The 24,334-nt window shown below is 42.3% G+C and overlaps 1 protein-coding gene across 2 annotated transcripts in view; it reads left to right on the top strand.

The window, feature by feature from the left end:
- Xpo6 (exportin 6) overlaps positions 1 to 24,334 on the top strand; it is a 74,794-nt gene that overhangs the window by 36,457 nt on the left and 14,003 nt on the right. Inside the window, exons 8-15 of one of the 2 annotated variants that reach the window (XM_090357883.1) lie at positions 4,460 to 4,586; positions 6,284 to 6,393; positions 12,834 to 12,942; positions 13,796 to 13,885; positions 15,724 to 15,793; positions 19,808 to 19,967; positions 21,926 to 22,018; positions 22,825 to 22,969. In XM_090357883.1, coding sequence (XP_090214009.1) covers positions 4,460 to 4,586; positions 6,284 to 6,393; positions 12,834 to 12,942; positions 13,796 to 13,885; positions 15,724 to 15,793; positions 19,808 to 19,967; positions 21,926 to 22,018; positions 22,825 to 22,969 — 904 coding nt within the window. Of the gene's footprint in view, positions 1 to 4,459; positions 4,587 to 6,283; positions 6,394 to 12,833; positions 12,943 to 13,792; positions 13,886 to 15,723; positions 15,794 to 19,807; positions 19,968 to 21,925; positions 22,019 to 22,824; positions 22,970 to 24,334 lie in introns of both variants that reach the window. The other variant, XM_090357882.1, reaches the window with a different exon arrangement.

The raw sequence follows: 24,334 nt of genomic DNA, 5'->3' as shown, positions 1-24,334 counted from the left end.
AAGGAACAGAAAGGTAGGTGGGTATGTATAGCAAGTCCAGGCTGAGCTAGAAGGGCTAGGGTGGTTAAGGGAAGTGAGTTGAGTGTAGAAAATGATGGTGGCTTGTGTAGGCCTGTTGTTTCTCTTCCCTGTCCGTTGATCTCCCGTCCTCCTGTCCACACCTCTGTCCCCTTCCTCACTATCTGCCTGCAGGTCTGAGGTGTGCAGGAACCAAGAGCATGGCCCCTGCCTACGTAGGTGAGGACAGAAGAGGCTCACGGAGGTACAGGGGTTCTGTTGCTCTTCCTCACAGGATGCTGCTTGTTTTCACCATCCAGCTGTTTCCCAGTGGGCATCTTGTAGTATAGAGGAGTGTTGTTAAAATCGTGAGTTTTACAGAAATGATGCCTGCTTGCCCAAAGACAGGGTAGATATTCATGAGGGTATAGTATAGTCAGTGTGGCACACACCTGTATTGCTTTGCTGCTTCATATTTAATAGAGTCTGAAATTCTTCAGGCCTGTTTCCCTAAAGTCCTTTAGGAGATGATTTCATTGTAATAGTTTGAGATAGGGTTGCATTATTTATTTCTTGTGTAGATGATGTCATTTATGAACCTTATGACTGACTAACCAGATGCTACTGCTGTATAGATAAAGGCAGTCAAAACCTGCCATGAGGACTGTTGAGAAGCATTCAAGTAGATACATTATATTGGATTACTAAATGTTTACATTGACTGGCAGAAAATTGTTACTATTTCAATTAATTTTCCTTTCCCTGCCTTTTTTATTTTTTGCCAGTCTTGGGCTTAAGCTCAGGGCCTGAGGACTGCCCTTGTACTTTCTCAAGGCTAGAACTCTTATCACTTGAGCCTCAGCACCACTTCCAGCTTTTTTCTATTTATATGACACTGAGGAATCCAGGGCTTCATGCATGCTAGGCAAGCACTCTACCACTAAGACAAATTCCTGCACGCCCCCCATCCCCCGCCTTTTTTTTTTTTTAACTTCTTTTTCTTTTGTCAGTTGTGGGGCTTGAATTCTTGGCTTGGGCACTGTCCCTGAGCGCTTCAGCTCAAAGCTACTGCCCTAACTCTGGAGCCTCAGCCCCACTTCCCATTTTGAGATAAGTCTCAAAGATGTTAGTGCCCGGGCTGGCTTTGAACCATGATCCTCAGATCTCAACCTACTGAGTAACAGGTGTGAGCCATAGGGCCTGGCTACTTCCCTGTCTTTATTAAGCTCTATAGAGTTAAGGTTATTTATTTCCTTTCTCTCAAAATATAAAAATAGAATGTCAACTGTCCAAAATCAAGAAAATTTTAGCGCTTTATTTTTTAATTCTTTCAATTTCTTGGACTTTCCTGCCTGGCTTTGAATTGCAATTCTCAGATCTCAGCCTCATGAGTTGCTAGATTTACAGATGTGAGCCACCAGCGCCCTGCAATGCTTTTTATATGAATTCAAGTGCTTACGTAGTCCCACAGTTCCCCGTCCTTTCTAGCTTTGTTTGAAGAAGGGTTGGCTTGCCTTCACGTGTTAATTAAAAATTGAGCTACCCATAGCAGCCAGTGACTTATTAGTTATTTTGACTTTTTTCCTTGAAGCCTGGTATGGCCTCCAAACTGTTATTTTATTGGCATAGAGAACTGTCATCATAGATTATCTGTATGCTGACTTTGTTCTGTGTAAACTTGTGTGCTTTTGCTTTTCTACTTAACCCCGTGTTTCCTATTGCCCTGGAAGCAGAAAGGTGACATAAATAATATTGTGTGCTTGTTTCCTGGCTTGTGGGTCTCACTACTAATTCTGAACAGCTCTGTCCATTCTGTTTGTGAGCTACTTAACGAAGACCTTGGCTTTTCTTCTCTTCTGCCTTTTTTTTTCTAACTTTATTGTTCATTAGCAACTATACCAGAAGGTAGACAAGGGAAAGAAAATGAGGTGAAATCAAATCTGTATTGAATATCCTCTTCTCTGCCCCCCCCCCCCCCCACTTTTTTTCTTTGGCACACCAAAGGCTTGAACTCAGGGTCTGTGCATTGTCTTTGAGCTTCTTTTGCTCAAGGCTGGCACTCTACTACTTAAGCCACAGTGCCATTTCCTGCTTTTTCTGTGTATGTGGTACTGAGGAATCAAACCCAGTGTTTTATACATGCTAGGCAAGCACTCTACCATTTTCCCAGCTCTTCTTTTTTTGTCTATTTTTTTTGTTTGTTTTCATGTGCTAGAGATCGAACCCATGGCTTTGCACATGCTAGGTACATGTTCTAGCACTGAGTATAGCCTAACCCTGTATTTTTAAAATTGGGTTGAATTTTAAGATAAGATTGATTTTGTTGGATAGTTTATGGTTTCTCTTTGTTCATTTTGTGGGCAGTGAGTACAGCTTCCTAAGGAGCAGTAAGCTTGCTGCTGTCCTTGAAGGTCCACGTGAAAAATACAATGCAATACACCAACCAAAGACTGAGCAGCATTCGCTGCTCTTGAGAAGTGGTTGAGTAATGCTCTCTTAGTGGTTGGAGAACCAAAGAGAAGCCCTCTGTACTTTTCTCAAAACTGAGTGTCAGTGGTTCATGCCTGTAATACTAGCTGCTCAGGAGGCTGAGATCTCAGGATCCCAATTCAAGGAAAGGAAAGCTTGTAAGACTCTTGTCTCCAGTTAACTACCAATGAAGTGGAAGTGGCACTAAGGCTCAAGTGGTAGATTGTTAGCCTGGCGTGAGAAAGTCAGCAACAGAGCCCAGGTACTAATACGTTCAATCCCCAGGACAGGAACAAAAAACAAGAACAACCATATTGATCTTAATTTCCTTATTTTTTTTCCAGTATTTGATCCAAGACCTAATCCTTATGAGACAAATGAATTTAATTTTTAGAGAGCCCATGTATGAGTAGGGAGAAGTTGGCTGCCCTTGGGGACAGGTTCCAGTAACAATAGGGGGCATTTTTCTTTTGGGGCCAGTTTTGTTTCTCTGAGGTACAATTGTCTTGTTTATTTATTTATTTTAGTTGGTTATGGGACTTGAACTCTGGGCATGGGTGTTGTCCTTGTGTTCTTCAGCTCCAGGATACTATCCTACCCCTTGAGCCACAGTACCATTTCCGGTATTATGGTGGTTAATTGGAGATAAAAGTCTCACAGACTTTAGAGCCCGGGCTGGCTTTGAAGTGTGATCCTCTGAGTAGCTAGGATTATAGGCATGAGCCACTTGCCTGTTTTTTTTTTTTTTTGTTTTGTTTTTTTTTTTTAATTTCACTTATTTCTGCTTTGAAACATAGCCTTTTGCAGTTAGGAGTTTCAGAATTGGCTTTTAGACTTCACCTAATTTTCAGCTAAGGCCTAGCATGACTTTTTAATTTCTTTATTGTTCATGGGCCTGCACTGAGGGCCTGGGCAGTATCTGTGAGCTTTTTTGCTCAATGCTAGTGCTTTACCACTACTTCTGGTTTTTTTTTTTTTTTTTTTGGTGGTTAATTGGAGATAAGAGTCTCACGGACTTTCCTACTTGAGCTGGCTTTTGAGCCACAATCCTCAAATCTCAGCCTCCTGAGTAGCTAGGATTTCAGGCGTGAGCCACTGGTGCCCAGCTTTGATTTTACCATTTTGTTGGTGTCTGAAATGTAACTTTTGTAGGTGTGTCCATTTCATTTTCTAATTACCTTTTGGTATTAGGGGCTTAAAATGAGAGTTCTGACATAGGTGTGATGATGTGTTGTGTGCTTAGTAGAAAGTGCTCTGGCCTGGCCCTCACTGTCCTGAGGAATGACTTAGTGAGCAGATGCATGGGGAACATTGGGCTGGAAATGGATGACAGCTTCCTATGCCACCAGCTGGCTGAGCTACGGGCAGCTAGGTGCATTGCCTTTTTGGGTCTCATTTGCAAAATGGGAGCATTAGACTAAGTTGTCCCCGAGGCCCATCCAGTTTTAAACACCCACCCTCCGCCCCCCGTATTAGAAAATTCCTCTAACGTGGACTAAATGTACTGACTCAGGGCAAGAGAAGGATAAATGTGCCCAAGGGTGTGAGTCCGAGTCTGTATACTTGGATGTCAGGCCCTTGTATCACCTTAGTCTTGGTCCAAACACACCATTCTAATGTTGGCCTTCCAGCAAAGAAAACCAGCGTCAAGATTTGCCACATGAAGTGACATTGCCATCTGCCCATCAGCTTCCTGTACTATCCCTTTTACTTGGGTTGGGTTGTACAGTGAATGAGTTAGACGTAGGTGAGTGAGCACTAGTTGGTAACAAGCCTTGGCGGGAGTATCTGAGGATTAAAGCTGCTTTTCTGCTATGTTTCAGGTGGTAATGGAATGAAGGGTTGCCTGTCCTGTAGGTAATTGTTGTAGGCCTTTATATTTTTAACTGAAAAAAATACCCATTTTTATATACTTCTGCACTGAAAGAAATTTGAATTTCTTCTAAGGAGCTGGCTGTGTTTCTTATATCTCTTGTTGTCTTGTCTCATTTAGCTATATTGAGAAGTTTACTGACTTTCTGCGGCTCTTTGTGAGTGTTCACCTAAGGAGAATTGAGTCTTATTCCCAATTCCCTGTGCTGGAGTTTCTGACGCTGCTTTTTAAGTACACATTTCATCAGGTAAAGTACTATAGCCTCCCATCCTTATCCCCGTCCCAGTCCCAGCCCTGGTCTCAAACATGGGGTTCAGTGAGGTAATCATATGCAAAATGAGTAGCTATAGTTTGAGTGGATTTTCTCTCTCTCTCTCTCTTTTTTTGGTGGGTCATGGGGCTTTAACTCAGGCATTGTCCCTGAGCTCTTCAGCTCAAGGCTACCACCCTACCCTTGTGCCAAGCCCCACTTCCCATTTTCTAGAGGTTAGTTGGAGATAAAGAGTCTCAGGTCCTGGCCAGGAGTTTGGCCTAGTGGTTAAAGTGCTTGCCTAGCATGCATGAAGACCTGGGTTCGATTCCTCGGTACCACATACATAGAAAAAAGCCAGAAGTGGTGCTGAGGCTCAAGTGGTAGAGCTCTAGCCTTGAGAAAGTCCAAGGACAGTGCTCAGGCCCTGAGCTCAAGCCCAGGACTGGCCAAAAAAAAAAAAAAAAAAAAAAAAAGAGTCTCAGGTCCTTTTGTGTCCTGGGCTTGGCATTTAACCTTGATCCTTGTTACAGGCAAGAGCCACCACACCCAGCTTTTTTTTTTTTTTTTTTTTGCTGGTCCTGGGGCTTGAACTCAGGGATTGAGCATTGTCTTTGAGCTTTCTCAAGTCTGATGCTCTATCACTTCAGCCACAGCACCACTTCCGGCTTTTTCTATGTATGTGGACCGAGCAATCGAATCCTGGTCTTTATGCATATTAGGCAAGCACTCTACCCATAGGCCAAATTCCCAGCCCCTGAGTGGATGTTTTATAGTAAGGATTAGGTTCAGGAGAGGGAGAGTGGAGAATATGGTTGCCTGGATTTTACATGAAATAGAACCTCAAAGCCCTTAAGAAAAGTACAACAGTCTGGGCTCTAGGACCTTGCAGAAACTTGTTTTTCTAACTAACCATTTATCCTTTTTTTTTGTTTTCTTTTTTTTCCCTGTCCTGGGGCTTGAATTCAGGGCCTGGACACTCTTTGAGCTTTCTCAAGGCCAGTGTTCTATCATTTGAACCACAGCACTACCTCTAGCTTTTTCTGTGTGTGTGATACCAAGGAATGGAACCCAAGGCTTTGTATATGCTAGGCAAGCACTCTACCACTAGGCCACACTCCTGACCCTAACCATTTATTCTTGTTAGTTCCTACTTTGAGATTGCTGTTAACCTGCTTGACAGCTCTCTTTTGCATGGTACCCTGAAAGGTACTTGACAGCTTTTTTCAGTCTTTATTGGAAAACGGAAGCCACTATATTTGAAGCCACTGTGGTTAACTTTTGGTTTGTAGTGGAAAGAGCAGAGGAGGAGGACGATAAAGGAACCTACTTCTGTCTGTGACTGAACACTGTATCTCTGGACTGTGATTCCTTTCTCCAAAGTAGATTTGAATTGAATGAGCCTTTTCCACACAGTCTCTGATGTTAAGATAGGTTATTTTAACCAGCTTGCCCTGTCTTGCCTTATCTCATGATGTATTCCATAACACCTATGTCTTGTTAGGTTCCATAGGGCTCAATGGTAAAAACTGAAAGCTCCCAATGGTGATTACCAAGAAAGCAGAGAACTCTAGACATATAGTTTTGCCATTCTGGTGGAAATAAACACTTGTGTATGTATGTTTCTGAGCAATACTTACATTAAGTGATTTCATTAACAGGTGTTTTTTTTTTGTTTTTTTTTGAAACCATAGCCTACTCATGAAGGTTACTTCTCTTGTTTGGACATCTGGACACTCTTTTTGGACTATCTGACAAGTAAAATAAAAAGTCGTCTCGGAGACAAGGAAGCAGTTCTTAACAGGTAAACGTCACAAACACTGATAGAAGTAGTCATTTTGCCAGTTATTCCTGTTATGGAGAGATAGCAGAACAGCTGGATCTGCTCAGTGAAACAGGCAGTCATGCCACTAAACATTAGCATTTCTCTTTTAATAGTTGAGCTTCTTCATCTTTTATGATTAAACAATATGTTGTTATTAAAATATTTAGTACATTATATATAGTTATTGGAGTTGTATATATATCCTTAGGTGTGATAATGATTTTGTGTGTGTGTGTATGTGTATGTATGTGTGTGTATGTATTTTATTCTTGTTTTTGTTTTTTTTGATTGGTTGTGGGGCTTGAACTCTGGGCCTGGGCGCTGTCTCTGAGATCTTCAGCTCAGTTCTACTGCTGTACCACTTAAGCCATAGCGCCACTTCCAATGTGTGTGTATTTTTTTTTTTTTGGTGGGTCATGAGGCTTGAACTGTGGGCCTGGGCACTGGCCAGATCTTAGCCTCTTTATCTCAGCCTCCTGAGTAGCTAGGATTACTGGTTCGACCCACTGGGCCTACTTTGTGTGTGTATTTTATAAGGCTCTCATTGTAGACATACAAACAGATATTTGTTGAATAAATTGACATGACACCTGTGATTTGCTTTCAGTATCTCACTGGGGATAAGAAGGAAGTAGTTTAGTATATAAAAGAGATGGGGGGCCGGGAGTTTGGCCTAGTGGTAGAGTGCTTGCCTAGCATGAGCGAATACTTGGGTTCGATTCCTCGGTACCACATATGCAGAAAAAAAGCCAGAAGTGGTGCTGAGGGTCAAGTGGCAGAGCTCTAGCCTTGAGAAAGTCCAAGGACAGTGCTCAGGCCCTGAGCCCAAGCCCAAGACTGGCAAAAAAAAAATGATAAAAAAAAAAAAATTAAAAAAAAAAAAAAGAGATGGTTGCAGGAGGGCACTGGTGGCTCATGCCTGTAATCCTAGCTACTCAGGAGGCTGAGATCGAAGGATCATGGTTCTAAGCCAGCCTGGCACTCAAGTCCATGAGACTTACCTCCAGTTAACAACCAGAAAACAGGAAGTGATGCTGTGGCTCATGGGGTAGGGCAGTAGCCTTGAGCTAAAGAGCACAGGGACAGCGGCCCAGGCTCAGAATTCAAGTCCATGACTGACAGGTGGGGGCAGGGAGACAGAGGCAGAGGGTTGTCCATGTGTTGATAATTGATGCTGAAGTTAGTTGGTGGGAATTGGGGTTTATTATGTTCTTTTTCCTATTTATATGTGTCCAAAAATTTAATATATAAATATATATTATATATATAAGCACATGTTTTTTGTTTTTTATTTTTTGTCAGTCCTGGGACTTGGACTCAGGGCCTAGCCATTGTCCTTGGGCTTTCTCAAGGCTAGTACTCTTACCACGTGAGCCACAGTACCACTTCTTCTGTGTATGTGGTATCTAGGAATTGAACCCAGGGCTAGGGTAGCATTCCACCACTAGGCCATGCTCCTGGCCCCTGTTTTAAAAACTAGGAGAATATGTGGAAGAATTTAAGGAAGAAAAGTTATCCATAATCCTATATTACAGAAATAATTGCTTAAAATTTTTTTTTGCCAGTCCTGGAGCTTGAACTCAGTGGCTGGGTATTGTCATGGAGTTCTCTTTTTTTCTCTTAAGACTAGCACTCTACCACTTGAGCCTTAGCTCCACTTCCAGCTTTTAGTGGCTAGTTGAAGATAAGAGTCTCATGGACTTTTCTGCTGGGATTGGCTCTGAACCATGATTCTTAGATCCTAGCCTTCTGTTGAGTAGCTATGATTATAGGTGTGAAGCACTGACACCTGGATAGAGGTTTGTTTTCTTCCCTTTTTCCCAGGCCATATATCCTTGCTATATAGAAAATAGAAATCACACTTCTATTCTAGTACAGTGTTAGTGCTGCTGAGTGGGAGAGGAGAGAAGCTGGGGATTCATTGTGTTAGGAAAAGAATGGCAACATCCATAAATAGAGAAACCTACTATTCTCAGTATGTGGCTGTATTTCAGGCTGAAAGGAAGCAAGAATTCTGTTATACATGTAGTATTAGAATAGTTTCCTAGTACATCAGTTTTCTGTTGTGTAGACACAAGGTTTATGAGAGGTAGGATTACAAGTGACCCAGCATAAGTACAAAGGATCTTAGGCAGTACTCAGTTTGGTTATTAAATTTGATTCTTGCATTGTACTGCTCAGATGAGGAGGTTACTACTTGTGAAAACTGTCCAGTGGATGAGCAAGGTTCTACAATGTGGACCCCAAGACTGAGCATGAGATATTCCTAAATTTGATTTCTGTTTTTATAGTTTCTACTTGTATGTACTTGGGTAAATTATCTACCTTATAGAGGCTTGTTTCCTCATTTGTAAAATAGAGATGGTGATTGCAGTTATTTAGACAGTAAATGAACTAACGTATTTAGAATTCTTGACACATTGTAAATGATCTATAAATGACACTGGAGAATGGAGATGGTGTTGGTCAGCCTTTTATTACTGAGAAAATACAACTGAGAAAAACACCTTAAAGGAAGAAAGGCTTTCTTGGCTTATGTTTTGGAGGTTTCAGGCCATGGTTACTTGGCTCTGTTGCTTTTGGGTGTGGTGAAGCAGAGCATCATAGTGGGGTGTATGTGGAGAGCACAGCTGATCACCTGACTGTGGAATAGGGAGGATGTAGGGAAGGAAAGGACTGGAGATAAGATCTCCAAGCCCACAGTGACCTACTGCCTTCTACCAGGCCCTGCCCTCCTAATAACCAGATTAGCTATGAACACATCAGTGGATGAATCCACTGCTTGGGTTAGTGCCTTTGTGATTCAGTTGCCTCTGAGGCCCTGCTTCTGAACAAGGCTAGGCTTCACAGCATGGAGCTCCCCTATGTGTCTTTGAGGAGCCCTTTGCAGCCAAGCTTCAACAGTGGTGAAGTTAGTGGCACACTTTCTCCCCAAATGGGCCAGGTGGGGAGGGAGTAAGAGAAAAGCTCCACCTGGAAAGAGAAGTTGGGTTGTTTCTATAAAAACCTTTTACACGGCTAGGGTTTGGGGTTGCTAAAATTCTAAATAGAGTATTGGCATTCCAAGTTGAAGCATTTGTTCTATTTGCAAGCACTATTTTGGGGATTGTAGAACAGCTTTTAAGTTGCAGTGGTAGCAGGCCACATGTTCTGTATAGTTCATCAGGAACTTAGGACACACGGTAGTAGATACTGGTTTTTAGTGAGTGGCTTTTCATTGTATCTCTCAGGCTGTTTGAGAGAATGAACTGAAAAAAATGATTAATATGAAAATGTGCTAAAGCATAGTCCAAATGGGAGGAAGGTGCAAAGGGTATGGTTCCACTAAAGATGCACACACTAGCACGTAACTCATATTGAACAGGCACGTTATTACTGCTCTGCACAGGCTATTTGTGCAAACAGATGGAACATCTCCTTTCCTGCTCTGTGATGGCAATGTTTCTTTTGGTCAGGTTTTGTGCTACTACCTTTCCTCCTGTGCTGATTCTTTTTCAGGACAGTTAGGATTTAGGGAATCATATATTTAGCATGGTAGCCAAGTTTATTACTTTTACTTGTCTATCCAGGAGGGTGGCACAGTTATCAGTGTCTTTTAGCTGATTTGCCTGTGTGAGCATGATATCACAGTCATCTCTGTAGTCGTTCTGACCATTTCAAATAGTACTGAGTTGTATGTATTTCATGATTTACATTCTGTTTTTCACATCTAATGATGTATACTATTTTCTGCCATTCTAGAGATAGGACAGGGCCTTTTCTTGCGAGGCAAGCGCTACTACTGAGGTATACCATGCAGCTTACTTTAAAAAATATAAGAAAAGAAAATGAAAGAGCAAAATCTCTCAAAGCCAGTGTTGAATATGTGATGTTAATTAGTAACTGTGGCTGCTGCTTGTCCCACAGGCACCCCCTAGTGGTCTGAGCCTGTAGAGTAAAGAGTGGATCAGGGTAAACTTTGGTTTGTGCAGCCCCCTCATGCATTTACACAGTGTATGTTTAGGAAACTTTTAATTAGTTAATTTATTTTTGGAAAGTCCTGGGTTTGAGCTCAGGGCCTAAGAACTGTCCTTGAGCTTTCTCAAGGCTAGTGCTCTGTCACTTGAGCCATAGCACCACTTCTGGCTTTTTCTGTGTGGTAACAAAGCATTGAACCCTGGGTCTTTGTGCATGCTAGGCCAGCACTCTACCACTAGACCAAGCTTCCAGCCCTTGTTTTAAGTTCAAGTTTGCTCTATAAGAGCCTCTGTATCAGAGACATGATGTTTTGTAGGAGCAACTGATAGCATTGGCTACTGGTGATTACCATGTTTATTTTAACTGAGCGCTCCTAACTGATCAGAGTTTTTCAACAGATGAAACTATATGCCATTGCTTTTATAATCACAGTTGTGGTGCGAGTCACTTTCAGAAGCTGCAGATCTTCCAGGAAGTAGTCAACAGTGTTTACTTGGTATCTGCGATTAGAAATGTGAATGTGGTTAAGTCAGCAGTACTCAGTTCCTGTCGCTGTGGTTAAAAGGTTTTGCATCATTCCTCGCCAACAAAGTGCCAGGCATTCATTGTGAGCTACAAATTTTGAAGCATAAATGTACACAGATTTATTTTGGTCCTAGGAGCTTAGAAATTCAGAGTGTGCATGTTCCTTCCTCAGTGAGAGTACTTGAGAATCTTGATCAGAGCTAGTGAGACTGGCCTGTGTTAGTAGGCTAAGTGTTCTGGGACATGCCTTGCTGACAAAGCTGCTGATTGCAGTTGAGATGGTAACAGGAAAGGTAGAAAAGGTGCAGCATCCTTTTCCTCACTTGTACATGGAAGTTGCCTTTCTCACAGCTATTGAGAAAATAGAGCTAGTCAGTGTGTGTAGAGTGGCTGAGAGTAGGCGCTCATTAGATGAATGTTAACTGTCACCCACTTCTCTTCATGTTCCTCAATGTGAAGTCATCTGTGTAGGAACTTATTTTTACAGGAAGATGAGGAAGTGTGATTGATGAAGCAACCTAGCGTTGAGTCAGACCCTGTGAACCTCCTTGTCACATGAATACTGGCAAGTGCTGGCCACACACCAACAAAGGGATCCTAGGAAACAGGAGATTAGACTGTAAACAAACGTGAGTGGATATGAGAACATTGCTGTTTAAGAGGAAGAAGGGCTGTTGTTACAATTGACATTTGATGTTAATAAAAAAGTGTTAATTAGGTTTAGAGTAGAGGTCTAGTAGCCTTCTAGCTCCTACTAGAAGAACATTATGCCTCAGTTTGTATCCAAGTAGTTATCTTATAAGTTGAAAAAGTGGCTTTTTTTTCTAATTTCTCTTGCAATCTCTTTGTTGTTTCACTTCTAAACATAGGGGATTTTTTTTTTTAATTACAATTTTTTTTTTTTTTTTTTTTTTTTTTTTGCCAGTCCTGGGCTTGCGCTCAGGGCCTGAGCCCTGTCAAGGCTAGCGCTCTACCACTTGAGCTTCAGCACCACTTCCAGCTTTTTTTTTCTATGCATGTGGTACTGAGGAATTGAACCTGGGTCTTCGTGCATGCTAGGCAAACGCTCTACCACTAGGCCAAACTCCCAGCCCCAACATAGGGGATTTTTATAATCCTTCTTTTACTGTTTTCTAGTTAATTTTATTAAGATCTGTATGATTTCAGGGACTTAGAATCACACACCAGTGGCATATGTCTACGAGGCAGGAGGATAGACAGTTTAAGGTTAAGGCCAGTCTTGGTAAAAGTAGCAGTGTGCCCCAATCTCAAGACCAAAATGAAAACAAATGGCTGAGGGTGTTGGCTCAAGCATAGAACACTTGTCTGGGATACACAGAGCCCTGGGTTCAATTTCCAGCACTGTGAAGAAGAAAAAGGGAATGAAAAATGTATTCCATGCAAAGAATTTACCAAGAGAGGTGTGGACAAAAAATACTAAAACCAAATTAGACTTGAAGACAAAAATTTTCCCTGGGGTGGTGGTTGGGGGAACCATTCTTACTGATTGACAGATTGATTGCCAAGGGTTGAACTCAGGGCCTGGGCACTGTCTCTAAGCTCAAGTCTGGTGTTTTCCCACTTGGAGCCACAGCTCCACTTCAGGGTTTCTGGTGTTTAGTTGGAGATGAATTTTATGGGTTTTCCTGGTCTGGCTTGCTTGGAACCATGATCGTCATATCTTAGACACCTGAGTAGCTAGGAATGGCCCAGCAAGGCCATTCTTACAATAGTAAAACATCAGTGTATTAAAATCATTTGGTCTCCAGAACGAGCAGTTAAGTAGAAAAATACCAGTGCTCCTGCTCCATTTGCTCACACCCTTGCCATTCCATGGACTCTAGCTGTTTCTTGTTTCTTCTTTCACCATGGCTCTGTTCCCTGGTAGGCTAAATAAAGGCCTCTTTTTACTGAGGTCAGGTCTCTGCTTCACACAGGTACGAAGATGCTCTGATCCTCTTGCTCACAGAAGTGTTGAATCGTATCCAATTCAGATACAACCAGGCCCAGCTGGAGGAGTTGGATGACGAGACTCTGGATGATGATGTAAGCGACATACCCCAACTCACCCTAAAGCAGTGTTCCCTTGTGATAGCATCCAGACTGGAGGCTTGCATCCTGTGACTCTCTGCTCTCAGCTTGAGTTGTATACTTGAAATTCTTACCTTATTGCTCTGTTTTGTCTCTGACGGTAAAAAATGTTTCATAGGCATTTACACCTATGTGGACTAGAAGACCAGATGTACAGTGGGAGAGGTGGTTTACTGAAAACTTTGTCCTTTCATTTCCTCTGTCTTGCACGTCTAACTCCATTCTTTACCTGAGCATAAAAGAATACCTAGCTGGGCACTGATGAAAATTAAAGAGGTATTTAAATGATAAGACCAGAATGGGAAGACATCTCTTTTGGAACAGCATGTTAAAACAGATTTTAGCTGAATGATCTAGTTTGGGGGCCAGAGTTCAAATTGCTGAAAGTCCTCTAAGTTAGGTTGTCACATGCCTGTGGGGCTACATCATAAGAGCACTGATGTTGTTTGGCGTGGATACACAGACTTAGCCTTAGACTGTTGTGGAAAGGGGACAGTAATGTTGATGGGTGAGACAAGGTAAAGATTTCCAAACCTTTCACAGATGGCAATTTCTGTACTGTTAAGCCCACAAGAGAAAAAACGGGTTCTTCTCTGCAGACCATGGCTTTCTGAGGAAATAGTTTGTTATGAAATCAGTTTGTTGGGTTAAAAAATAATTCTAGCTTTGCTTTTCAAAGTGTCACATAACCTAGTTCTATCATTTTCTACTTTGTCAAAATTTTGTGTGTGAGTACAGACATGAGACAAAGAGAAAGTAGCAAGGAAGAAGACAGGATCCAGTTGATGCCTTTGTTTTCCCACAGCAGCAGACAGAGTGGCAGCGGTACTTACGCCAGAGCCTGGAGGTGGTGGCCAAGGTCATGGAGCTTCTTCCCACGCACGCCTTCTCCACTCTGGTAATTCATCATTTGAAGGGGAAGGAAGAATCTGATTGGTTCCTTGTCCATGTAGCATGTATGGCATATACTTCTTTGTCTCTCCTTCTCTTTCTGTGTGTATCTGTGTATTGTTTAGCCCTCTTCTGTGTGGGAGATGGACTCCAGGGCCTCATGGAATGCTAGACAAGTACTTTACCACTTGGCTATCCTTCTGACCCTAATTATTACTTATTAAACAGAAAAGACCTCTAATTTATTGATGTTAACATTCTTGCAAACTTTTAGAAGCCCAATATGATCTTGAAGATAATAATGATTTTACAAATGCCTTAATGCCTTCCATCAGTAGAGTAAAGGTGGCTAGACCACACAGTTGTGAAATTGGCCTCTGTCAAACTCCCTGTGGCACATTGCTAGTCCTCTGCCTGTGTTTTTGAGGTGGACTCATTAGTCATAATGTTGATTTCATTATGTGAGTATTGATTGATTGATTTTTGGACATAGAGCTTGAACTCAGGGCTTGGTGGCTGTCGCTTAGTTCTTTCGCTCAAGACTAGTGCTCTTCCACTTTAAGCCAGAGCTCCACTTCCAGTTTTCTGTGTGTGTGTGTATGTATGTATATGTGTGTGTGTGTATGTGTGTATATGTGTGTATGTATGTTTTGCCAGTTCTGGGCTTGGACTCAGGGCCTGAGCATTGTCTTTGTGTTTTCTCAAGGCTAGAGTTCTACCACTTGAACCACAGCACCATTTCTGGCTTTTTTCCTATGTATGTGGTACTGAGGAACGAACTTGGGCCTTAATGCATGCTAGGCAAACACTCTACCACTAAGCTAAACTCCCAGTCCTTTGATGGTTAATTTGAGATAAAAGTCTCACAGGGACTTTTTTCTGCCTGGACTGGCCTCAGATCTCAGCTTCCTAAAGTAGCTAGGACTGCAGCATGAGCTACCAGTGCCCGATTAAATGAGTATTTATAATGCTAGTGATTTCATTAAATAAATGTCTTCCTCAAGGAAAGATAGCTTACTGGGGTCAGCTTGTGTACATATGACCCAACTGCCTGGTGTTCTGTGGAAAATGCCTCTTGGTCTTGCTGCCTGTGTATAAGGGCACATGTATGTGTTATTTTCATTTTTGGTATTTGTGGCAGCTTCAGAAAGAGCCAGCTCTAGTTGTGAAGTCTTCGTTGGTATGTAAACAACGAAAACCAACTTCCCAATTACCTGGCTTGTCTTTTTACTTTGCCATGCACATTAAAAAGGCATATTTGATTTTTTTTTCCTCCCAAGGGCAAAGAGTTCTCTTGGGCATGAGGCTCTTAAAGGTTAGGTCATTTTGGTGCTGATGTACCTGCTAGGATAGTGATAGTCATATCCCAACATCCTTGGCTATGCTTAAAAAATTGATACTATGTTGTTTCTTTTCTTACTTTGTTAATAGTTTCAACTGTAAAAACTGGGTTGGGAGGACAGCAAAAAGGAGCCTCTTCTTCCTAGCTGTTTGTAAATGTTCTTGGAAAATAATTCTGGATTTTGACCTTCTCTCCATAGGTTCTTGATGTTTTAATGTAAAAAAAACTGTTAAAAGGGGCCCAGAGTTTGGCCTAGTGGTAGAGTGCTTGCCTAGCATGCACAAAGACCCGGGATCAACTCCTCTGTACCACCTACATAGAAAAAAGCCAGAAGCGGTGCTGAGGCTCAAGTGGTAGAGCTCTAGCCTTGAGGAAGTCCAAGGACAGTGCTCAGGCCCTGAGCTCAAGCCCAGGACTGGTAAAAAAACAAAACAAACAAAAAAAAAACAAAACCAAAAACTGTTAACTTGCAATATTGATTTTAAAAATCTTTCTGTTTTCAGTTCCCAGTTCTTCAGGACAACTTAGAAGTTTATTTGGGATTACAACAGTTTGTAGTTACTTCAGGGTCAGGTAAATTGGTTTTTTATTTTCAAATTTAACATAGTAGTTTTAAAAAGAATGGACTGATAACATGATCTCCCGCACAATTCTCACTTCTAAACATAAGTTTAAATCATTCTGATACAGAGAATCTATAGGGGTGTGACATTGATTTCCAAAGAAGAGTTTGGAAAGAAGCTAATTGGGGCAAAATAGCCCTTACTAAAACCCCAGAATATTTCTTTATGCCCTTTCAAATACTGGAAAGGAAAAGGCCTTGCACTGTCTTGCCATGTGCTCTTTCTCTGGTTGGTAACATTACAACAGAGGAAGAACTCTGCACAGGCACAGTCAGTGCAGCACCCGGCTTGGATGGTTCACTATCCCGAATGGCCTGTGGGAGGTGCTTCCTCTAGCAAGCTGCAGACCCTTAGACCTTTGGGCTGTGCTTTACAGACCGCCCTGTTGATAATACCGAAAATAGCCTCTGTTTGTGGAACACTCATTATATCCCAGGCATTGTGGTATTTCCCTGTGGTTTCATTCTCTCCACTGGCCTGTAACCTATAAGCACTGCTACTCACGCTCCAGTTTTATGAAGAGGACACTGATGTTCCAAGACCCACTGTTACATGGCTGGTTAATGCTAGTCTTAGGATGAGAATGATAAAAAGAGAGCATAACTGACATACATTTTCTGCTAGGTGAAAACACTTGCAACTTGAGTCTCAGGTGACCTCCCTGCTTGCTCTCTACCCTCTGCAAATTCACTCACTTTTCCTTGTGGTATTGCCTGGCGGGAGGTGTACTGGCACCAAGCTGCCCAGAGGACAGCTTCTTCCTGGCTGTCAGTCCTGGCAGTGCCTCCATTGAGCCTCTTTCTGCTCCTTCTCTGGCTGCCCTTCTTGGTGGCCCCAGAGGGTTTGTTTCCATGACTGTTAGCTTTGAAAACAACCCAGTGAGCCCTAGGAGGCTGTTGGGACTTGGCAGGTACTGGTTCTGGCTTTCAGTGGCTTACACAAACTTAAAAACAGCAGTTTTCAAAAGGAAGATGTCTGCAATGTGCCTGTCATCACTAATGAACAATCACTTGAATGTACAAATGGTAAACATTTCCAGAACCCATCCTTAGGAGTAATTGTGCACAGGTGGTCCTCTACCTCAGGGCCGTTATAACCCAAATTAGAATGTACTCCATACTCAAAGAACATTATGGTATGTATGTTTGTAGGTTTGTATTGAAACAGTATGGCCGCAGATCATTACAGATTACAGGAGTACAACACCATACTTTTCTTGCTGTTCTCCTATGTTTCCTTCCGCCTTCCCTCTGTCATTCTGCCACCCAAGCCTATGCATCTAACCCAGCCTCTTGCTGGTTATTTTGGAGATGGAATCAAATAAACTTTGCTGTCCTGACTGGCCTTGAACCATGATCCTCCAGATCTCAGCTTCCTGAGTTGCTAGGATTATAGGCATGAGTCTGTATGCCATTATTCTTGATCTATAATAAAAATGTTAATTCCCCCACCACAGTTGATCCTAGGTATCCTATTTGTCATTATCTTTCTAGGTAAAATCTGCAGTGGGTATTTAATCCTAGACGACTGATAACTTAGAGATTCACATTCTAGACAGATAATACATTTTTGCTAAATCAAGTATCACATACCTGTCCTCATTGAAATCCATTTACTGGCAGTTTCACCGAGCACTTGGTTCTTCTAGATCATTTATAAATCGATTCCTAGCACTGATCTGTGGTGCATACCACATGGCAAAACCTCACAGGCCAGTGAAATGCTTATTTCCTGTTTTAAAATGAGCTTTCTTCTCCATGACAAAGCATTCCCCCATGCCTTAGTGGCTCAGAAGCCTAGTTTCCAATGCAAAAAGCTATTTAAAAATTTTTGAAATTGCTGAGTACAATTTGTTCCTGGTTCCCACGGCCATTTGCCCCTCCAAATAACTTCCCTGCTATATTGGTCTGCCTTTCTGCCTCTCAACAGAAAGCATGTTATCTTTTCTCTTTCTCCTCTGGTTTGCATTGACCTTTTAGCCTTGCTGCTGCTGCTGCTTGCTTCTTTTCCTCCTCCCCCTCTTCTTCCTCCTCCCCTCCCTCCTCCCCCTTCTCCCCCTTCTCCCCCCCCTCCTCCTCCCTCTCCTCTTTCTTCTTCCAAACCTACTTTTAGTGCTGGGGATTGAACCCAAGGCCCTGCACTTGGTAGGCAAGCACTCTTGAGCGATACCTCTGACTCTTCAGCCTCTGGATTCTGGAGTCTCATCTGGAATGTGTGACAGTGAGAGTCAAGCACACCTTTTCTGCTGCTATGATCATTGATGATGATTGGGTGTATTTGACCAGTGAAACCTGTAGAGCTATTCCTCAGCTCAGAGCTCTGCCTTACCTGGTTTTGCTGGTATATTCATATTTAGGAGAGTTGGGTGTACTTACTGTTTACCTCACCACAACCCATCTTGTTTCCAAGTCCTCCTTAAAGACCAGGCAAGTACATCTGTGTGGCATGGCATTTCCCTGGCAGTTGTTGCGTGGCTCTTGTGCTCCTTGCAGGCCACCCTTGACTCTCACTGCCTGTCTGTCCTGCTGTTAGTGGATTAAGAGACTCTCTTTGGTGTTCTTGTATCCATTTTATGTGTAGCTGTGCCACTCATCACTGACAGCTTCCCTCAGCTTTAAGTAATCCCTTTAACTATTTTGCTCAGCGATGCAAGCTGCCCTGCTTGCACGACAAGAAATTTTCTCTACAATATATAAACATTTAGACATAAATCCCTAGCTCTGCTTGGGTTCATTTACGACTTGTTGGTTCTCTTATACCTTAAGCACTAATTTTCATGCTTTCACCTTCCCTCGTGTCCCCCAAACAAGAAAACTTAAACCATGCTTTCCATTAAGGTGCCCCTCCCTGGGCATTGATTTGCAGAGGAGCTGTTCTTTGTATATAGCTCAGAGCACACTTAGTTGGCTGCAGGATGACTTTGAGGACACTTGAGAAGTTGCTCTCCATATAACATGGTCTCACTTAAGATTCTGTTTTATAGATGGTCTGTGTTTGGTGGGGAAATATAAGCCTTAGCCAGAATGGAAGAAAGTGTAAGTCAGTATGAACAGCTCTATGCCACGCCCCCCCCCCCCCCCCCCCCCGTTGGTACCTTGTATTATTTTGTGGCAGGACAGATAGGTTTTTAAACTGGAGGCAGACAAGATTTGGGGTATCTCTAGCTCTGTGTCTATTTGCCTTTCCGACAGAACAGAAAGGAACCACTTGCCAGATCAACACAGTCCTTTCATGGCACATATATGTTAAAGTGAACCATACAGACTTTCAGCTTTGTGCAGGCTGATGTGGTCAGCTCTCAGTGGTCAGCAACTTCATATACTTCAGACTAGTAATTTAAAATGCATAGCATTACCAATCTACTTTCCATTCTAGGTACTGTGCTTTGCTAGATGAGTTAGGGCAAGTTTAGAAGAGATAGCAAGGATTCCTAGGAGAGTAAAGGGAATTGGAAGGGGCCCAGAACTGTGGGGTTTTTTTTTTTTATGCACTCCAATTTTGCCATGAGAGTGGTAAAGTGTAAGGCAGCACAGCTTTGCCATTTAGCAAGGGCAGATCTCTCAGGTATTTATTCTGAGACATTAGTTTGGCATAGAGCTTAGAGCAGTATCTCTGCTCTGGGGAAATAGAACCATGTTAGGCACATTACTGACAAGGCCTTCCTGGGTGTGCTTTCTTGTATATGGAGTTTTGCTGGTATCAATACCTTACCATCTCTAGAGGTATCAGGATGGGTTTCCTCTGTATTAGTTCATCCCAGCCCCCTGTTCCTTCCCCTCCACTTGGGCCCTCTTGCAGCAATACGTGTGGATGTAGTTTTGGGTGGAACTGTGCTCAGCTTTCCTGCTTGGTCCTGGAGAGCAATCTGTAGGTGGCTAGGTTTGGTGAATTGATTTTTGTCCCTGGCACTGGTCTGAAGGAATGGCAGTCTATGATTACTAAAGTGACTGGTGTTATGTTCCAGGACACAGGCTGAACATCACTGCGGAAAACGACTGCCGGCGCCTGCACTGCTCCTTGCGAGACTTGAGCTCCCTCCTGCAGGCTGTGGGCCGCTTGGCAGAGTACTTCATTGGAGACGTGTTTGCTGCTCGCTTTAATGATGCCCTCACAGTCGTAGAGAGGTAGGTAGGCCGCCTTAGTACTCACCTTCTTCAGAACTTACCCTTCTGTGGGAGACAGCCATTGTATGTACATTGCTGCGTCTGGCACAGACTCTGACAGAGAAAGATGGGCTTCACTGTTAGCTTCTCTGAACTCTGCTTCATTGGGAAAATGGAGGGGAAGCAGCTTCTCATGGGTTTATCCTGAGAATTAAAAAGGTGCCAAGCACAGGCCTAGCATATAACAGAGCAGTGAACACTTTTATTTCACTGATGATCTTGCCTTCGGATATAAAAACTGTGTTGGGCTGGAAAAAGCCAGTTGCGGTGAGGGTCCAGTCGTTCTTCACATGATTAAAAACAGCATGAGGAAAATCAAGTAGGCAGCTGGTTGCCAGAATTGTAGGGTTTGTGATCTGTCTAATGCCTTCAGGATCCTCAAAGTGGAAGTGGAGCCTGGCTTGAGAGTTGAGTCCAGCCTGGCTCCTTTCATACCCGTTATCCTTTGGGTCTTTGCATGAAATGTAGCTGCATTTGTCAGGGAAGGTTTTCTTTTACACAGTCCTTTCCTATACTTGTACACTAAAAGTTACATGTAAACCATAAGAGAGTCAGACCATTTTAAGGTCTTTGATGAGATCAAAATTGTGTATGTGTTAGTCCAGGTTGAAGATCCAGAGCCCTTACTCTTTCAGTGGTGTAATAGGCTTGATGCTGGCCAATAGTAGGAATTTTTTTTTTCAGGTAGGTATTGCTGAATTTATATTTTTATATTCTTTTAAAAATTGTAATTAATAGAAGGGTTACATTATGTTCACCAGATAGAAGGTGCATTACTTCACAAACATTGATACCCCTTCTCATGTTTTTGTCCCCATTTCCCTCCCCTCACCCAGGAAATTTTTTTTCGTTTTCTTTTTGCCAGTCCTGGGCTTAAACTCAGTGCCTGAACACTGTCCTTGGGCTTTCTCAAGGCTTAAGCTCTACCACTTGAGCCACAGTACCACTTCCAGCTTTTTCTATTTATGTGGTACTAAGGAATTGAACCTGGGTCTTTGTGCATGCTAGGCAAGCACTCTACCACTTGGCCCAACTCCTGGCCAGTAGTGGGAAATTATTAAAAGCAGGTTTGCACATTTTAGTTAATTTTATTGTATATAGAGTAATTTTATTGCCATTGTACTTCTGAGTCATTTGTGGCTTAGAGGTAGTTAGTATACCTTGTCTAGTTAACACGGTTTGTGAGAAAGAAAAGTGCATAGGATTTAACTAGCTTCTTTGTGAGTCCAAATACGAGGGTCTTATTAAACAACAGCATGTCTTAATTCCAGTTTGTCTTCATTTGCGCTTATGTTTAGCTGGGGTAGGATATGGAATCCCTGGATTGGATATTCCTTGTTTTAGTTTACTCTCGAGCAGCACTCATGTGTCAGTTGTTGTAACTTTGTGGTAAGAGAGTATCAGAGATTCCTTGTCATTATCTTGTAAGTCTTATGTTTGCCTCTTTCTGCACTACTAAGGTTTGCATGTCAGTACTGAGCAATGCTTGTTGTTTGTGTGCATTTGGACTACAGTGTGAGAGAAAGCTCTTCCTATGGTTCCATGACCTAGTCCATGTGGTTGTGATGTATATGTATGTATATATGTCACACGTACATACGCATTTGTTAGCCCTTTTGTATTTCATATACTTGGACAATGTCATTAAGTATTCTAAGCATGTTTTTTTTAAAAATTAAGTGTAATATATTCCATTATATCCATTTTAAGACATTGTAACAGTGTACATGCCTTTGTATAGAAGTCTTGATGCCCATCTTAGGTTATTTTCTTGGGATAAAATTAAAGGTCTAGTGTGGATTCTTTTGTTATGGAGAAGTCTGTGGTTGGGCCTTTTTTTGTTTTTGATACCTTGTCAGTTTTGTTCCTTGTTGTCCTTATGCTTAAAGTCTTTTTTTAAATTGTTTCTTTGCCAACAGGTTGGTTAAAGTCACTCTGTATGGATCTCAGATAAAACTGTACAACATTGAAACAGCTGTGCCATCAGTGTTGAAACCTGACCTCATTGATGTGTGAGTAGATTGGTATTTGTGCTTCCTCAGGAAAGACCACATCCTTGCCTTCAAACAATTTATCTTAAACTCGTAAAGTATAGAATGAATATTTTAGTGAGAGAATGTTCTAGAGAGAGTTTTCTGAGACAGTACACTGGAGAGAGTTGAATTTGTTGGATAACAGACCCAGGAGAGAAGGAGGTTCTGTGGACCAGGTATTGAAGGCAGATAGAACTCTGCAGGTGGAAGAAAGCCGTATAGTTAGGGAGCAGAGGCTGCAAGGTCTACCAGGACTGCTGATTTATCGTTGGGCATCTTGGACATCTGTCTTACTACACATTAAGGCAGTGGGACCCTGGTAGAAAGGAAGCATAGTCTGTGCCACCTCTAGCCAGACTGATGGTGAAGGGAAGCAACTTTAGAGTGTTAAAACCCAGTTTACAAAGCTGTAATACTGGTACTGATACCTGCATCTGGGTTTGCAGCTATAGATTTTTACTAGTTCCAGAGTCAATACCTTATCACTTGACTTTGTTGATTCTTGTCTTATCATTTTACCTCTTCTCAGGTGAACTTGTATATTACAGAAAGATTGCATAAGATCTGATAGATATCCATTGACTACTACCTCTGTGTTCTAGGTGGCCACATGCAGGTGATGAGTAGTTGAGTTTTCAGGTCCTATATGGGCAGGCAGGTCAGTGATTTCCATGTTGTAGAACCGCTAGCACAGTGGGTGGACTTCCCAAGTCCTGTGAAAACAAGCATCATGCTAGCCGACTGTCTCCTGACTCTGTGGATCACATAGCCCCTCCTTTTCACAGGCATGCTCAGTCGCTAGCTGCTCTCCAGGCCTACTCTCACTGGCTAGCACAGTACTGCAGTGAAGCCCATCGGCAGAACACACAGCAGTTCGTGACACTCATCTCCACCACCATGGATGCAATCACACCCCTGATCAACAACAAGGTCTTGAGACAGTGAATGCCCCACTTTGTACCCGACTTTGCCTATCCTTCTGTCTAAATATCCAAAATGTAACACCGTGACTCGAGTGTTTTGTGTTTCATTTCATTTTAGGCTTCTAAAGTCCCACATGAATACATGCTCACTATGAAAAACTTAAGTATTGTTTAAGTATGTAGACTAAAAGGAGTTGCTGTCTTGAATCCCTCCCCCTGAACAGGACAAGCCCTGTCAGCAGTTGGTTTCATGTTTTTCTAGACCTTTCCTATTATTTACATGTGTCAGAACTATGCAGACATTGCTTTTTCAGTTGCTTTTCCATATGAGCAGCTTCCATTTTTTCTGTTGCCCAGGTAATTTCGTTCATGTGATTTTTCATTGAAGGGAGTGTGTGACCTTTATGTGCATCTTGTATACACGTTTTAGGGGTCCTGTAGTGTGGCTTCCCTCAAGTGGAGTTCCCAGTAAAGGTTATATCCTTTATGTATCCTGTATGTAAGCAATACTAAGTTGTCCTCCAAAAAGACTACCAGTTGATGTTCCTAAATCATGTTTACTTCTCATATTTTTTCATAGTTTTAACCAAATCTAGTATTGTTTAACATTTTTGTCAATGTGTTGTTTTCATAAGAACAATATATTGTTTTCCATAAATGTATATTATCTATAAAGACAAAGTATAACTATAAAGTTACTTTGTAAAAAGTTGTGTTATTCCTTAAGGTGTCCATTCCATAAATTTACCAAGCTGTTGCTGACTTTTTAGGCTTCCCTCATTAAAGTTATTGGGAATCCTTCTGAAATGCATGTACTTACAAATGAAACAGTTTAGAGTAAGTAGAGATGAGGAACATTTTATAGCTCTTGGATTTTTTTCCCCTCTTCTCTCTCTCTCCCTCTCTCTCCCTCTCCCTCCCTCTCCCTCTCATTCCCTCTCTCTCCCTCTCTCCCTCTCTCCCCCTCTCTCCCTCTCTCCATCTCTCCCTCTCTTCCTCTCTCCCTCTCTCTCCCTCTCTCCTCTCTCTCCCTCCCTCCCTCCCTCTCTCCCTCCCTCTCTCTCTCTGTCTCTTTCTCTCTTTCTCTCTTTCTTTCTTTCTTCTGATATTGTGGAGCTTGAACTCAGGGTTTGGGTGCTGTGCCTGAGTTCTTTTGCTCAAGGCTAGTGCCCTATCATTTTGAGCCATAACTCAAAGCCACAGCTCTGGTTTTCTGGTGGTTATTGGAGATAGGAGTCTCATGGACTTTCCTGCACAGGCTAGCTTTGAACTATGATTCTCAGATCACAACTTCCTAAGTAGCTAGGGTTACAAGCCTGTGGTTCTTAGAAATTATAATGATATTTCTTTCCTAAATAATCTGCACACCCTG

Source organism: Megascapheus bottae, chromosome 25, assembly GCF_031878675.1.
Source record: "Megascapheus bottae isolate mThoBot1 chromosome 25, mThoBot2.hap1, whole genome shotgun sequence".
NCBI classification, from domain to species: Eukaryota; Metazoa; Chordata; class Mammalia; order Rodentia; family Geomyidae; genus Megascapheus; species Megascapheus bottae.
Note: the sequence above shows the minus strand (reverse complement) of the source record. Positions and strands in the feature narration are given on the sequence as shown.